The 13,487-nt window shown below is 39.6% G+C and overlaps 1 protein-coding gene across 1 annotated transcript in view; it reads right to left on the reverse strand.

Annotated features, from left to right (window-relative positions):
* Positions 1-13,487, reverse strand: part of SLC26A7 (solute carrier family 26 member 7) — a gene marked incomplete at its 5' end in the record, with an annotated part of 123,933 nt that overhangs the window by 89,866 nt on the left and 20,580 nt on the right. Inside the window, 2 exons of the mRNA XM_080801856.1 lie at positions 3,282-3,454; positions 5,328-5,438. Coding sequence (XP_080657982.1) covers positions 3,282-3,454; positions 5,328-5,438 — 284 coding nt within the window. The remainder of the gene's footprint in view (positions 1-3,281; positions 3,455-5,327; positions 5,439-13,487) is intronic.

The raw sequence follows: 13,487 nt of genomic DNA on the forward strand, positions 1-13,487 counted from the left end.
TTTAATTCACTAACTTTTCTGCAAATTTACGATGTGTGGAGTGCTAGGCTACGTACTATGAAAACTGGAAAATAGATAAAGATACTGTAACCACAAAAACCTTGTGTTCCACATAATGTCTTATGTAGAAAACAAACCAAAATATTACAGATGTACAGAAAGCTGAAAGAAAGACAAAAAAAAGAAGCAATCTCAAAATCAGAAATCTTATGGTATAGAAACAGTTTGCTCTAAGTATACATCTTAATTCTAATCTCTTCATTATTTTATGCCATAGTTTCTTCTAAAAATTAAAGAGAAAGACATACTAAAATCATTAACACAATGTTAAAGAATATAAGTCCAGTAATGAAGTAGAGAAACAGTTGCATGGGAAAGGAAGTTAGATAAATAAAAGCAACAATTTAGGGGAAAAAGTTATTGATGAACTACCAGAAGAGAAGCCAAAAAAGGAAAAAGCACTAAGTCACAGAGACCTTATTGTCTAATGAAAAAGTTCATCAATTGAATGCGTTGCCCAACACTGATGAACCTGATGTCTGCCATGACCTCTTGTAACACAAAATGCAATGAATGTCTGTATAAGTAAGCCTCCGGTAGTAAGGTTCTCCATTACTTCCAGTGGAAAGCATTTCCAGCTAATCCACAATCTGTCAACCAGACTGGATATGACTGTTTCAAACACCTTAATATATAATTTTATTAACCTAAATAGTTCCATCAGGGGTGCGTGGGTGGCTCAGTGGGTTAAGCCTCTGCCTTCAGCTCAGGTCATAATCTCAGGGTCCTGGGATTGAGCCCCACATCAGGCTCTCTGCTCAGAGGGGGTCTGCTTACCCCTCTCTCTCTGCCTGCCTTTCTGTCTACTTGTGATCTCTCTCTCTCTCTGTCAAATAAATAAATAAAATCTTTAAATAATTCCATCAGTCGGAATTAAAAATAAATAAAACAAGGTAAACAAACAAACACTGTGTTTATAGAAGCTGGAAACCCCGGGACTGCCCTCATATTCAGGAGGTTTCGGATCTGAAGGAGGAAAGGAAAAATGACCGAAAAGCTGGATCCAACAGGTCCAGCAGACCCTAGGGTTCTGGTTGACAATGGACAGATGAGTTTGGAGGTCAAATAGAGTCCAGCCATCTGTTCAAAAATTGTCTGAAACATAGGTCACAAATCCAGGATCAGAGCGAAAGACAAAAGAAAGCAGATGTTTGATGAACTTATAAGACAAAACATGCGACTCTCTGGATCAGATTTTACATGTAATAAAAGTCCACGAAAACCAAATTATTTTTATTCTCTTTAATAATATCCTGCTTTACTCTCATGATTCTCGGGAGTTTCATTCTGAGAAATGAGACATTTATTTTTTATGTTGTTAGAATCCTGGCTTTTACTTTTATATTTTATTATCATTTAAATTCTTAATCTAAATATGGCAGATGATAACAAAATACCTGATGATTGTTTTAAACTATGGAAAAAGGCTAAAATGAGACAAAACCGAAGGTTGTTGGGTCTTACTGTTAGTTATATACCCTCTTGGATTTTTCAAAATACTAATATCCACCTAAAACTAGTTGTTCCATGCTTAAAAGAATAAGAGAAAGTCCAAACTAGTAAAAATCATAAATTCAAAGAGAGATATGAATGGTAGTTAGTGGGACCAGAAGAAGTGATATTACTTTTGCTGTGTTAATACAGAGATTTTTATTTTATTTTAAATGAGCAGAAATTAAGGAAGACCTAGACCAAATCTATGGCAACATACCCTTTTTGAATCACCAATTCACATGGCTGATTATTTCTGAGGTGGACACAGATCACAGGTCCACCAGAGGGTCTCACAGTGGCCAGTCGAGGAAGAAGAGCCCACTAAGCTTGCTTATGCAAGTCTCAGAATACACACACATCATCCACATTTGAAAAAACAAATCGAAGTTTACAGGGTACTCAGGCAACCAGTCTGAAAGCACACCATCACCATCACTGCACACGACACCCATTGGCCTTCTAGTCCAGTAGTCTCCTAGGCAAAGCTGCCCCTCACATGGTCTATTCTCTAAAGAACTGGGAAGAATTGAGTTAGTATTGGTCTTATATCCTAAATTCTCCCACCCTTTTTACCTCATTAGAAAGCAATACAATTTCTGTCCCCTTCCCTCTCGATCACATCTTTTCTCCTAACCCTCCAATTCCAGGCAATCATCAACTCTTCTTCTCCCTTCTTGGACTTTACACCGTCTTTGACCTTGTAAATAACATTGCACTGTAAAACAGAGCCTCTACCAACGCAGAAGATAGTTGCCCGGGAAGTTTATGTACACACAACTCATTATAACACAGAAGACTAAGCCAAAATGGCCATCAGATAAATTCCGTGTCTAATAGCACTATCCTACATTTATTTTATAGTCACTTCTGAATTGTCTGATTCTGACGACTGATTAGAAACAGCAAATTACATAGTCCGATACTTTGAGGAAGCAGAAAGACTGGAGCAGACCAGGCAACAAAACAGCTGCCTGATGCTGAAAGGGGCAGAGTCGGGTGCAGATCTGAGACAGAAGACCTCACGCCGGCCAGTCTTCGGCACAAATGAAATACCAGTTGTTACTGCTGGAGGCAGTAACATCATAAACTCTGAAAATTGGGAAGGACCTGAGAAATCTAGTCACGTCTCTTCCCATTGTAGGAAATTCTCCTTCCCTATCCTACAGTGATGATCCAGTCACTGTATGAAAGCAAGGACTGCCTCACTGCCGTATAAGGAAGCCCATTCCATTTTGTAAAATGTTTTTTAGGAAGTTCTTTTTCTTCTTTCTTTCTTTTCTTTTCTTTCTTCCTTTTTTTTCTTTCTTTCTTTCTTTTTTTTTTTTTTTTTTTTTGACAGGCAGAAATCACAAGTAGGCAGAGAGGCAGACAGAGAGAGAAGGGGAAGCAGGCTCCCTGCTGAGCAAAGAGCCTGATGCAGGGCTCGATCCCAGGCCCCTGAGATCATGACCTGAGCCGCAGGCAGAGGCCTAACCCACTAAGCCACCCAGACGCCCTAGGAAGCTTATTCCTGAAGAGTCAAAAACTGCTTCTCTGTAACTCTGATTTCTTGATGCTGATTCATTTATTCAACTGGCACTTAGCAGTGTTTCCATAAAGATAAAACACATCGATAAAACCTTCATCCCTCTATAGAGACAAAGACACGAACAGGAATAAAAACAAAGCACCAACTGCCTTTCCTTCCAGTCTCCCTTTCCTCATTCCCAAGTCTCAGTACCACTTACCTGAATCACACCTCCCAAGAAGGAAACAGCTGCGGCAACACCAATCCTTCGCAGCTCGAAGTCCGATAAACCCAGTGTGCTTGTGTTACTCTGTGTGGTGAAGTTCTGGCTGCTCAGAGGGACAAGCCGTTCCACTGCGTTGGCTGATATTAAGGATGTCAAGGCGAAGGTGCCTAAGAGGGGGTGGGGGTGGGGGGAATCTTCTGTTAGTAATGGACTCAAGAATAATGGTTGGATTCCACCATTGAAGTTGAGTGCATGGTGCAAAACTAAACAGATCTATTGGAAACACTCTTTTCAGCACCCTGACTCCTCTACCCTTCACTCCACTCCACGGAAGAAGCAGAAACTTTCCTACAGATACACACAGTCCTTCAACACACGACCACACCCAGCTCCTTGCTCTTCCCAGATCCTAGGTACATTCTCCCACCACTCTGCAGACCTGCACAGAGAGTATCCTCAGGGCAGGGGTTAAGATCACAGTTTAGGCTTGCATGCAAATCCTCTATTTATCAATAATGTGACTTAAAGCGCATGACCCTGAGTCTCCATTGCTTCACCCGTAAACTGCAGATGATAATACCTATCTTTCAGGGCTTGGGGGAAACATAAATGAGATGATAATTATGAAAACCTCACCAGGCTCAGTGGTTAACTGTGAACTCTTCCCCTTCAGTATTAGCTCCATGCAACTCATTTCAGACTTCTGACTTCTAAAACTATAGGATAATAAATTTATCTTGTTTCAAGCCACTAAGCTCCTGGTAACTTATTATATTGGAAATAGGAAACCAACGTGGTCAGTGACACAAACTGACCAGTGAAGAAATAGACACATACTTACAGGCTGAGATCTTAAGCATACAAAATAAATAGAAATGCCTCTATGGATATTTCTAGTTAAAAGTATTTTTATCATTATTACCTTAATATTTAAGAATAAGGTATCATTTCTGTAATAATAATAACTAACTTACTAACTCTTACGTAGCAAGTACTAAATTAGACACTCTACATCAATTATCTGATCTAATTCTAATTATAGTCATATGAATTTTTTTTATTTCACTATCCAGAAAGCAGCAAATAAGCCTTTGAAATGTTGTCCAAGGTCATGCAGATAGCAAACAACAAATAAGACATATACCCAGAACCATCTCATGCTACAACCAAGTTTTTAACCAGTTTGTTCTATTATCAGACTATTTGTGATAGTTCACATTTTATTTAGTAAGGCAGAGATAGCCAAGGTAAGAGATATACAATTAAAGGGCATTATATGTCTGTTAGCCATTTGTATGTCTTCTTCAGAGAAGTGTCTATTCATGTCTTCCACCCTTTCTTTGACACAGTGGCTAACTAAACATAATAAAAAAATTTAAAAAATTAAAATGAATAAAGGGCATTATGGACTCTAGCTTGGACGAAACCTAAAAGATCATTGAGTCTAAGTACCAACTATATAAAAAATGTTTTTTAACATTTGAGTAAATAAATTCAATAGTTTTTTCTTTCCCTTAAAGAGCTTACCTTCTCTCATTTCATTGTAAATTCAGAATGTATGCCCTTCACTTATGACCTTTTTACAACTTAAAAATGCAAAGAATTTTTAAAATAATCTTGATTACATAATAATATAGCAATAAGTCACAGTACATATTGAGTGAGGCACAGAGAGTTAAATGTCAGGTTCTAATATTTGCTGAGGTTTTCAGAAGTAAAGTTAGAATTGCTTTGGAAATGTAATCAGTAACTAACGAGCATTTTTTTTAAATTATTTACGTTATTTGTCTTAGGAAGCGAGATTGCGTGTATGCACTCGCACAAGCATGGAGGGCAGGGAGTAAGGGTCTTAAGCAGTCTCCGTGCTCAGTGTGGAGCCCCAGTGTGGGGCTTGATCTCATGACCTTGAATTACAGCCTGAGCTGAAACCAAGAGTTGCAAGCTTAACCCAATGTGCCACCCAGGCACCCCTCTAATGATCACTTCTGAGTGCTTTCCATTAGTAGCATGAGAAGCATAAACAGAGAGAGAAATTATTACCTGTGGCAACATGACGTCCCATTCCAAATATGGCATAAATGATGGCAGGAAACAGAGACCCGTATAAACCAAACACAGGATGCACAGATGAAAGAATTGCAAAGGCCAACCCTGTCAAGCAGACCCAAGTAATTAGGACCTTCTTAAAACTCCAAGATACAGTCCACTACAAAGCAGAATGGATATTTTTTTAGTGACTAAAGAAATTACGACTTAATTATTCCACTTTCTCAGTGAGATTCTAGAGTTACTATCCTAAGTAACTAGAAATTCCCTCATTTAGTTCATATTTCAATTTCAGTTCTAAAAACCATTATTTTGGGACCACTACCTTTCCCCTGGATTATAGAGATGTCTACAAGAAAAGACTGGTCCAGAGAATCTTCCTGGTAAAAGTGATACCAACCTAAGGCAAAATATCTCCACACACACTTCGAGAAGCAATTCTACAGTTTTTTGGGATCATTTGATTGGCACAGTAGCATCTGTGGGGTAGGCAGGACTAGCAGCATTACTGCTGACAAGGGTCAGGAAAGCTGGGGCAAGAAAGACACACACTCAAGGCTGCCTGGCTAGCGGCTGGCTGGCTGATCTCAGACTGTGTCACAGTAGCAGGGTGACGTGTAAACCAAGGCACTTCCCATTCTGGATCCCAACCTATTTCAGCTCTAGTTTCTTAGAGTGAAAAAAATAATCAACTTTGTTTATTCGAAGAGTAGGTAAGGAGTAACCCATAACTGTTCATTTTTATTCCTCATTGATACCACTGCGTACATAGTTTGTATGTTACATACAAATAGATAATTTTCTTAGACATGTCTAAATGACCACTAGTGGTTTACATGTGACCAAAATACATGTGAGTACGAGCTCATTAAAGTGATCTTGCTGGTCATGGCTAGTTAAGCTAGGTTCTGACATATCCATCCAAGTCTATACAATTTATTGATAAGCATTTGATTGAACATAATGTATTTTAGAAGGTACAAATGGACTTGAGGAAGGAGGTAGCAATAGAATCTAGATTACCTGCATATGAGGTTAATTCATTATTCACAGTATGGTTCTAGGATAAATACTTTTTTACTGTTTAACTTTTACTGTTTTAAAATTAAGTTTAAAAATTTCTTTTTTAATAAATAAGCGGTAGTTATACATCAAATATGTTTTTCAAGCACTACAAGACATTTTAGCTTTAATTAAAATACATAAAATGTTTACCAGTGACCATCCCTTCTTTATTTTTAAAAACCCATCTAGGGGCACCTGGCTTATTCATTAAATGTCTGCCTTCAGTTCTGATCATGATCCCAGGGTCCTGGGATCCAGCCCTGCATGGTGCTACCTGCTTGGCAGGAAGCCTGCTTCTCCCTCTCACACTTCCCCTGCCTGTGTTCCCCCTCTCGCTGTGCCTCCCTCTGTCAAATGAATAAATAAATAACCTTTAAAAAAATTTTTTTTAATTTAAAAAAATCTGGATTGCTATTTACTTACAATGTATTCCTAAATGTCTGGTGAAAATAAATAAAAAGTGATTCTAAAAGGTTCAGTGGCAGACGCTACTCTAGAATTTCATACATACAGGATGAGAGGCAGCATTCTGGTTGTTAGGAAGGATGATGTTAAGTGTTCCCTCACCCTCCCCCCCAACAAGCCTCTCCTGGCATTTATAGCTTATGCAACTTTGTAAAAATTGTACATTATATCAGTCACACAGAAAGCTAGAAAATAGCTTTTCCCTTTCATTTTCAGAATGAGTTACCTGAAAATATTACCTATCAAGAGACAGAATGCTGAGTGTTTCCAGGTAAGAAAAAAATGTGGCCCATATTTCAGAAGATCAACCAGATCTACTAAATCAATGATGGGGGCAAAGGAATATTACACACAGCATCTTTAACAAAAGATGGAAGAATTATATGCACAAGAAATTTTGATAAATGCGATAAATATCAACAGGCTAAGAGTTGCCCTATTTGGCTACATTTGTATTCTATCTGCAACAGAAAATGTATAGACAGACCTAGAAGCAGTGAGATCCTCACCTCTTGCCTAGTGAACAGCCAACTATTTATCTGTTTGCTTTATTAATTCCTTTCTCTGTCTGCCTCTCTCTCTCTCTTTCCTCTTTCCCTCTCTCCCTCCTTCCAGTTTCCCTCTCCCTCTCTCTCCCTGTCTTTCTTTAATCCCCCGCAATATCTATATATAGCAAAATCCATTCAAAAACAAAATTTCTTCAGATCTCATACTCTTATTAAATTAAAATCAGGATAATCATGTAAAACATGTTTAATCCAAATCTTTAAGAGCTCTCTAAACCTAAAAATGTAAAATATTACTTCAGTAGATTCTACAAAAACAACCTCAAGAAACAGAAATACTGTTGTAGCCATTTCCTTCCTCTCATCTGACACCGATACTGAGCTTTCCCTTTGAGCAACAGCGTCCTTCACCCTCAGCCAGAATCCGCTTCTTTGCTAAGACGGCCATGAGGAATGGGTGAACACAGATAAACAGTGCTTTAAAATACTCTTTCCACAAATAAGAACCAGAAAACCCAAGCCATCCTCCCACACACACACCTCCAAAATGTACAGGGGCCTGGGTAAAGTTTTCTTATTCTGTCTCATCCTTTTATTATTCTGGGTCACAAAATAAGCCACATACACATTTTCATACATGCACACTCACCCAGCTAAAATAAGGCAAACACTTCAAAAATGATGAAAATATTAACTAGTTCGAGTCACTTACAAATTACCAGAATTATCTATACTCTTCTCCATGTTTATGAAACAGGGTATTTCATAAATTAAGAGTAGGATTACAACTCTCTAATTCTATTATCTGGGGGGGAAATACTGCAAATGCTAATAAATATTTGTATTACCTAATCTAACTTTGACTAGAAGAGAAGCAAGAGGACAAAAAGAAGGATCAAGAAATAAAAACAAAATAAATATCAGGCCAAAGGGTGCCAAAGGGGGATAGGAAAGAAACAGCAAAGAAAAGGAGATAGAGAAGGAAAGGAAACAGAGATAGGATAGAAACAGAAGCAAAGGGGAAAGGGAGAGCGAGAGGAAGAGAGAGAGGAGAGAAAGAGAGAGAGATTGGAGGACAGAGCCCAAACCTTAAGGTCTTTAGAGGGGTGATTATTTTTAAAGATCAAAAATCATATATTGAAAAAAAAAATCATGTATTGGTAAGGCAAGTCTGATGTAACCACAAAAGAATGGTCACTTTCTGAAGGATTGAAAGATGGTTTTTAAGAAAACATGTTTTGTAGGTGTAGTAATGGCTCTTATAGTACAGAAACAGAATGGACTCTTTATTCCCACATCAACACCGTCACTAGCTTCAGGGTTTGTGAACACCACCAGACTTTGAGGGACCCTGAGCACAATGTCACACATTTCCCACCCTTCCCCTTGCCCCTAAACTCCAGGCCAGCCGCAAGGCAAATGGCTTCCCTAACACAGTGCCTGACCCATGAGGGAGGGGGAACACCAAGCCTGGTAGGTCACTGAGTCTCTGCCTCTGCTCCTGATCTAATCTCTTGGTTGAAATGGCTAGAAAGTCACACTGTCACTACTGGTGAGAAAGAGAACTGTTTATCACAGAGAAGACAATGTTTGATACTTTAAGATACAGATTTTTATTTCCCTGTCAGCCATTTGATCTGGATTTACATCATAGCAATTATTCAGAAAAATCCAAGAAGCCTGGAATTGCAAAAGATCACGTCTAAAAATTAAGTAATGTGTTGGAAGTTGGGGATCAGGTGCTGGGGTTACACATAGAGAGCCACTCTGTTGGAGCCTCCATGTTCTGCTGGCTTAGGGACTCACCTGTTTATGCTAAGGTCAGGCAGCTAGGACTCAGAAGCACGGGTTTTACTCCCCCTAGAACCGTGGTCAGTCTTTAAAAACTCTGCGAATTGAGTTTCTATACGAAATAATAACCGAACTGTCTCATTAATCTCTCCAATTTCTAGTACACAAGAAAGAAGATATTTACAAAAATATCAAGAAGGCTGAACCTAGGCTGACCGGCTCATGGAAAGACCCCGGTCTTGGCGCCCAGCCCGCAGCTAACTGAAGCTGGTGCTAGATCGCTCCCCACTCTATGCAAATTAGAAAAAGGTGCCCCCTGCTGGACGATCAACACCCCTTATTTGTGAGCTGTGACTGCCCCTTTAGGAAAGCATAGATAGCTTTCCCTTATCTTCTGCAAAAACAGGAAGCTTTTAGTTTGGTCAATCTCGAAAATACTCATTTCTCAAAATCACGTTAAAGCACTGTATTCAATTTAAGTTGATAAGCAGAAAACAAACGTTCCTTTTCAGTTCTAGATGCTGGGCCCACAGACAAATTGTTGCCTTTGGATAAGATAGAGGAACTCTAGGATTTGAGATAGACGCTAATAATCTATTCAACTGGGGGCGTGGGGGGGAGGCGGTGTTTGTCACCTCCCCGCCTGCCCCCTGGTTTTATTCTAAAACTAAAGCCGAGATTCTAATCCTAGTTAAGTCATGCCACTTGATAAATTGTAGCATTATCCAAATGACACCCCCACAGTAAAGATACTTCATAGGAGTAAAAGCCAATAACAAAAGCTTAATTATTTCTTATAAATGCCTAGGGGCTGGCAGTGGAAGTGGAGGCAATGTGATGTCATGAATATTAAGGATCAAAAGTAATTTTGTGTGCATTTCAGAACTTATTCTGAGCCCAGAATTGCTAAAGATAGAAGCACTTAAAAGTTCTCATTCCAAAGAGGGAGGACTAAGCACCAATAATCCCAGAAGGGTAAGAGAAAGTGTTTGGAATTTAGAGAAAGCCCCAACAACAAAACTCAAAGAAAGGAAATGAAAGCCAATCCTGTGCTGCATTCCTTAATCACTGACTTAAGGCTCTTATGACTAGCCTTTTTCATGGAAATGAAAGGGCCGCTTGTGTGGACAAAGGAAATGGAAGGGAAGGTGATCCTGCGGTACTTTTCCAGGTTAATAGTTAAAAAGGAGAAAACGCTACATAATGAAAAAAGGTTTTGTGCTGTTCTGCTCTCCCTCACTGTCTTCTTCCCTCACTGTCTCTCTCCTCCTTTCTCTCCTCCCCAGCTTCTCCTTTTCTCTTTCTCTATTTTTATAGCATTTTTAAAAGATTTTATTCATTTATTTGGGAGAGAAAGGCAGACCATAAGTCAGGGGGAGGGGCAAAGGAAGAGGGAGAAGCAAGCTCCCCACTGAGCAGGGAGCCCTAGGCGGGGCTGGGTCATGAAGTGAGCTGAAGGCAGATGCTTCACTGACGGAGCCCCCTCTCTTTCTCTGTTTTAAAATAATCGGATATTTTCTGACTCAGAGGAGGTGGTAGAAATATTTAGAATGAAGACATTAGGACAGTAGGAAAATAAGAATATTGAATCCCAACAATCAGCCTAGCAGCTGCGCATCTTAATGGAAATGAGCTGAATAGTCATCAATATGGAGACCATTAGATGAATTACGGTATAACAGAACTATGGAATATAATGTAGCTATTAAAAAGAATGAATTAGGGGTGCCTGGGTGGCTCAGTGGGTTAAGCGTCTGCCTTCGGCTCAGGTCATGATCTCAGGGTCCTGGGATCGAGCCCCACGTCGGGCTCTCTGCTCAGCGGGGAACCTGCTTCTCCCTCTCTCTCTGTGCCTGCCTCTCTGCCTACTTGTGATCTCTCTCTGTGTCAAATAAATAAATAAATAAAATCTTAAAAAAAAAAAAAAGAATGAATTAGACCCATATCCATTAACCTGGAGACATGTCCATTATATATTGTTAGACATGACGAACAGGTTATAGGCATATATTTTTATGTAATGCTTTTAGGCAAAATTCCAAGAAAGAGGATTATACATCTTTTACACATCTTTGAAACTTTTTTCACATTTTACATTGTTTATAAAACTATAGAACTTACACATTTTTGATGAAGACTTTTGAAAGCAACCTTAATATTATCCTTAATGTTAGAGAAGTCATTACATTTTTTTCTAATGGAAGCAAGGTGATGAGATTTGTTTTTTAAGCAATCACTCTGGGGGTTATGTGGAAGACACACAAGACTGGTGGAAAGAAGAACAGTTAGGGAGCTCCTGCCAATATCCAGGTAGTGGCAGTAGAGAAAGGAAGTACAGTTCCATCCCATATAAAGGGACATTACACGCAGTCAAAAAACAAATCAGTTCCCTGACCTGTGACTTTAGCACAGAGCACTTTCTTCCTAGAACATGTCACAGGGCCAGAGGTGACTGACTGGATGTAAGTGGATGTAACAGGAACCCGCGAACATCCTGGTTTCTGCCCGAAGAGACCGGGCAGGTCAGCATAAGAAGGCTGAGGGAAGGCCTGGTCAACACCAAAATTCAAAGAGTGAAGAAACTGCCAGATGCACAGGAAGAGAATTAGGAGAAAAGGGCATAAGGAAGCCAAGGCCAAAGTCTGTGGCAATTCCATAGAAACAGTATGCATGACAAAGAACAGAAATGTCCTTTGAAATAAATAAAATCTTAAAAAATAAAATGAAAAGTTGTAGGAACCCTCCTACATTGCTGGTGGGAACGCAAGCTGGTGCAGCCACTCTGGAAAACAGCATGGAGGTTCCTCAAAAAGTTGAAAATAGAGCTACCCTACGACCCAGCAACCGCACTACTGGGTATTTACCCTAAAGAAACAAATGTAGTGATCCGAAGGGACATGTGCCCCCGAATGTTTATAGCAGCAATGTCCACAATAGCCAAACTATGGAAAGAGCCTAGATGTCCGTTAACAGATGAATGGATAGAGAAGATGTGAGATATATATGTACACACACACACACACACACACACACACACACACACACTGGAATACTATGCAGCCATCAAGAGAAATGAAATCTTGCCATTAGCAACGACGTGGATGGAACTAGAGGGTATTATGCTGAGCGAAATAAGTCAATCAGAGAAAGACAATTATCATATGACCTCCCTGATATAAGGAATTTGAGAGGCAAAGTGGGGGGTTGGGGGAGTAGGGAAGGAAAAAATGAAACAAGATGGGATCAGGAGGGAGACAAACCATAAGAGACTCTTAATGTCACAAAACAAACTGAGGGTTGCCGGGGAGGGGGGGGTCAGGGAGAGGGTGGTGGGGTTATGAACATTGGGGAGGGTATGTGCTATGGTGAGTGCTGTGAAATGTGTAAGCCTGACGATTTACAGACCTGTATGCCTGGGGCAAATAATACATTATATGTTAATAAAAATAATTAATAAAAAATAAAACAACAACAAAAAAAGACAAACAAACACAAAAAGAAATGTCCTTTAAATTGGGTAACAAAAGAGCCACTGATGACCTTAAACCCAGCACTGCTGGGGAATGGGGACATAGGAACTTGGGGTGGGGGAGTGAAGTTTAAGGAATGGACCTGAGGGAGGAGAGGCAAGAAACATGAACCAACCCCTAAAAAGCCTTATTAGTGAAGAGAAGAGAAAAAGGCTTGGGGCCAAATGGAGACAGGGATGAAGGAAAGAAGAGTTTGTTTATTTTCTTATTAGTTTTAAGATAGGATACACATGAGCCCTTGGGCAGTCAGGGATTTTTGTTGTTGTTGTTTTCAGAGAGGGAGAGAGAAAGAGAGAGAAGAGAGGCAGAGGGAGGAGAGAGAGAATCCCAAGCAGCCTCCATGACCAGTGCAGAGCCCAGTGCAGGGCTTGATCCCACAACCCTGAGACTTTGACCCAAGCCAGAATCAAAAATTGGATGCCTAACCAACTAAGCGATCCAGGCGCCCCTGGGCAGTCGGTTTTATGAGCCCAAAAAAGATAAATTTCCAACATAAATTTAGTTACAAAGTTGAGTATTTATTTACACTGAGGAATCACACTAAATTATAAATTCTAAAAAGCTGACAAACTCCACAACCAAATATCCATAAAAAATAATATACTATATGTATTAATTAACTGCCTGATACATCTCTATACTTCTTTTTCCCCCTTATAATTTTAGGCTGGATGTTCTTTGAACACTTCTTCATCTGACGACTTTTGTAATATATGCTATCGAGAGGAGGAAGATAAATTTGGCTTTCCTCTTGCACATCAGACATTTCTAATACATCATTTCAAGTGTTCTTGGCC

The sequence above is a fragment of the Martes martes genome (genome assembly GCF_963455335.1).
Source record: "Martes martes genome assembly, chromosome: 4".
Lineage (NCBI taxonomy): Eukaryota > Metazoa > Chordata > Mammalia > Carnivora > Mustelidae > Martes > Martes martes.